This window comes from Priapulus caudatus, unplaced genomic scaffold (assembly GCF_000485595.1).
Source record: "Priapulus caudatus unplaced genomic scaffold, Priapulus_caudatus-5.0.1 Scaffold906, whole genome shotgun sequence".
Lineage (NCBI taxonomy): Eukaryota > Metazoa > Priapulida > Priapulimorpha > Priapulimorphida > Priapulidae > Priapulus > Priapulus caudatus.
This window is the reverse complement of record NW_014577967.1, coordinates 1-2,834: the sequence shown is the minus strand read 5'-3', so window position 1 is coordinate 2,834 and position 2,834 is coordinate 1. Positions and strand designations below refer to the sequence as shown.

Genomic DNA, 2,834 nt, shown 5'->3' with positions numbered 1-2,834 from the left:
GAGATGCCGGGCGGCCACGGGAGAGCGGACACCGCGAGTCAAACCGGGGAGAGTTGCTCCCGGAAGATTCCCGGAGCGGAAGAGGAAGCCGGAGAAGGAGGGACGGGGGTAGCGGGAGAGGAGCCGAGGAGCGAGCGGAGGAGGAGGCGATCGGGGCGACGCGAGGGCGGGCGGAAGCGGCAGCGGGACAGCCAGGGGGCGCCACTGGCGAAGCAGCGGCGACCCGACGCGGCGATGCAGTCTCTCGGCGAATCGCCCGCTGCGGAGAGCAGCGCCGAAAACAACGGAACGTCGCTCAGCGTTGAAGACTCGCTGCCCCGAAAGACGAGGGCATCAGTTGCCGTCGGCGACACCGCTTTGCCTGAAGCTGTTCCGACAATGTCCGACGCCGGAGGCAGCGTTATTGGCGGCGTTACATCGCTCCCTTCTTCCCCCTCGCCGCGCGAGCCGGCGTCCGATCCCGCGGGCGAGGGGGAGAGCGAGCCGTCGGTTAATCGCACGGATGCTGGCGTCGCCGAGTCGCCCCACGGAAGCCATTCAGCGGAAGATGCTGATGAGATGCGGTCGGATGTGAAAGAAGGCGACCCGTCGAGCAACGATGGCAACAAGACGAGAGTCGATCCACCTCGAGATGGCGCTGTCGAGTCTCGGCCTTTGGCAGGAGGTGAGGTGGTAGGGGTCGAGAAGGAAGGAGAAGGTGAGAAGGTAGGGGTCGAGAAGGAAGGAGAAGGTGAGAAGGTAGGGGTCGAGAAGGAAGGAGGAGGTGAGAAGGTAGGGGTCGAGAAGGAAGGAGAAGGTGAGAAGGTAGGGGTAGAGAAGGAAGGAGAAGGTGAGAAGGTAGGGGTCGAGAAGGAAGGAAATGGTGAAAGCGTAGGGTCGAGAGAAAGGAGAAGCGTGAGAACGGTAGGGGTCGAGAAGGTAGGAGAGGTGAGAAGGTAGGGGGGTCGAGAAGGCGAAAGGAGAGTGAGAATGGTAGGCGTAGAAGAAAAGAAGGAGAAGCGGTGCAGAAGGTAGGGGTAGTACGAAAGAAGGAGAAGGTGAGAAGGTAGGGCGGTGCGAGAGAAAGGAGAGGAGGAAGGTAGAAGGTAGGGGAGTAGCAGAAGGAAGGAGGAGGTGAGAAGTAGGGGTCGGAGAAGGAAGGAGAAGGTGAGAAGGTAGGGGTCGAGAAGGAAGGAGAAGGTGAGAAGTAGGGGTCGAGAAGAAGGAGAAGGTGAGAAGCGTAGGGGTCAGAGGAAGGGAAGGGGAGAAGTAGTCCAGTGAAGGAAAGGTAAGGTGGTCGCGAGAAGAAGGAGAAGGTGAGAAGGTAGGTCGAGAAGGAAGGAGAAGGTGAGAGGTAGGGGTCGAGAAGGAAGGAGAAGTGGGTCCTGAGAAGGTAGCCCGGGTCGAGAAGGAGAGAGTGAGGACGAAAGAGTGAGAAGGAAGGAGAAGGTGAGAAGGACAAGACACTGGCGGCGGCGGTGACAGTGACAGCACGGCGGCGTGGTTCGAAGCAAGCGGATCTATTATCAGAACCTGTTCAAGAAGAGGTGTTGCAAGGACCAGTTCAGGGGGAAATCTTGGCGGCACCAATGCAAGCAGAGGTATTGACAGAACAAGCTGAGCAGGCAGACGCCTTGCCGGCTCCACCTCCAGACGATGGGTTGCTAGAATCTATTCCAGAAGGCATGTTATCAGTGAAAGAAAAGAAGTGTTTGCCAGACCTAGTTAAGGGAAGATGTGATGCCAGAACCAGTGCAAGAAGATGTATTGCCAGAGCCAATAAACGCAAATGTATTGCCAGAACGAGTGCATGAAGGTGAATTGCCAGAAAAGGTTCAGGAAGACATAATGCCAGAAAAAGTTCAGGATGAGATACTGGCAGAACCAGCTCAAGTGGGACATGCCAGAACCAGATGAGGTGTTGCCAGTACCCAGTGAAGGTGTTGCCAGAAACAGCTAAGGTGTTGCCAGAACCAGTGAACGTGTTGGCAGACCCAGTGCAGGCATTGCCAGAAACAGTTGAGTGTTGCCAGTACAGCTAAGGTGTTGTCAGAACCAGTAACTCGTTGCCAGAAACAGGGAAGGCATTGCCAGAAACAGTTGAGGTGTTGCCAGTACCAGCTAAGGTGTTGCCAGAACCAGTGAACGTGTTGCCAGACTTAGTGCAGGCATTGCCAGAACCAGTGAACGTGTTGGCAGACCCAGTGCAGGCATTGCCAGAAACAATTGAGGTGTTGCCAGTACCAGCTAAGGTGATGTCAGAACCAGTAAACTCATTGCCAGAAACAGGGAAGCATTGTCAGAAACACTTGAGTGGTTGGCAGTGACCCAGATAAGGTGTTGTGTCAGAACCAGTGATGCTATTGGCCAGAAAGGCAGGGAAGGCATTGCAAACCAGTGAATGCATTGCCAGAACCAGTGAATGTGTTGCCAGAAACAGTTGAGGTGTTGCCAGTACCAGTCAAAGCATTGCCAGAAGCAGTGAAGGCATTGCCAGAACCAGTGAAGGCATTGCCAGAAGCAGTGAAGGTATTGCCAGAACCAGTCAAGGCATTGCCAGAAGCAGTGAAGGCATTGCCAGAACCAGTGAAGGCATTGCTAGAACCAGTTGATGCATTGCCAGAACCAGTAAAGGCATTGCCAGAACCAGTTGAGGCATTGCCAGAACCAGTGAAGGCATTGCCAGAGCCAGTTGAGGTGTTGGTTGAGCCAGCTGAGGTGTTGACAGAAGCCGTGGGAGGGGACAGGAGTGCGGAAGCTGAACACCTAGATCACCCTGCGCCGCCGCAGCCCGATCACGCGGGGGCGCCACCGCAGCCCGACCATGCGGGGTCGCCGTCGCAGCCCGACCACGC

At 56.3% G+C, this 2,834-nt stretch overlaps 1 protein-coding gene across 1 annotated transcript; it reads left to right on the top strand.

Moving 5' to 3' along the window:
- Positions 1 to 323: 323 nt before the first annotated feature.
- LOC106814329 (protein FAM186A-like) lies at positions 324 to 2,805 on the top strand (the record flags this gene model as incomplete). Its single annotated transcript, XM_014818628.1, has 4 exons — positions 324 to 711; positions 1,426 to 1,998; positions 2,059 to 2,244; positions 2,375 to 2,805. Coding segments are annotated over exons 2-4 (723 nt in total), but the record flags the coding sequence as incomplete, so codon positions are not given.
- Positions 2,806 to 2,834: the final 29 nt, after the last annotated feature.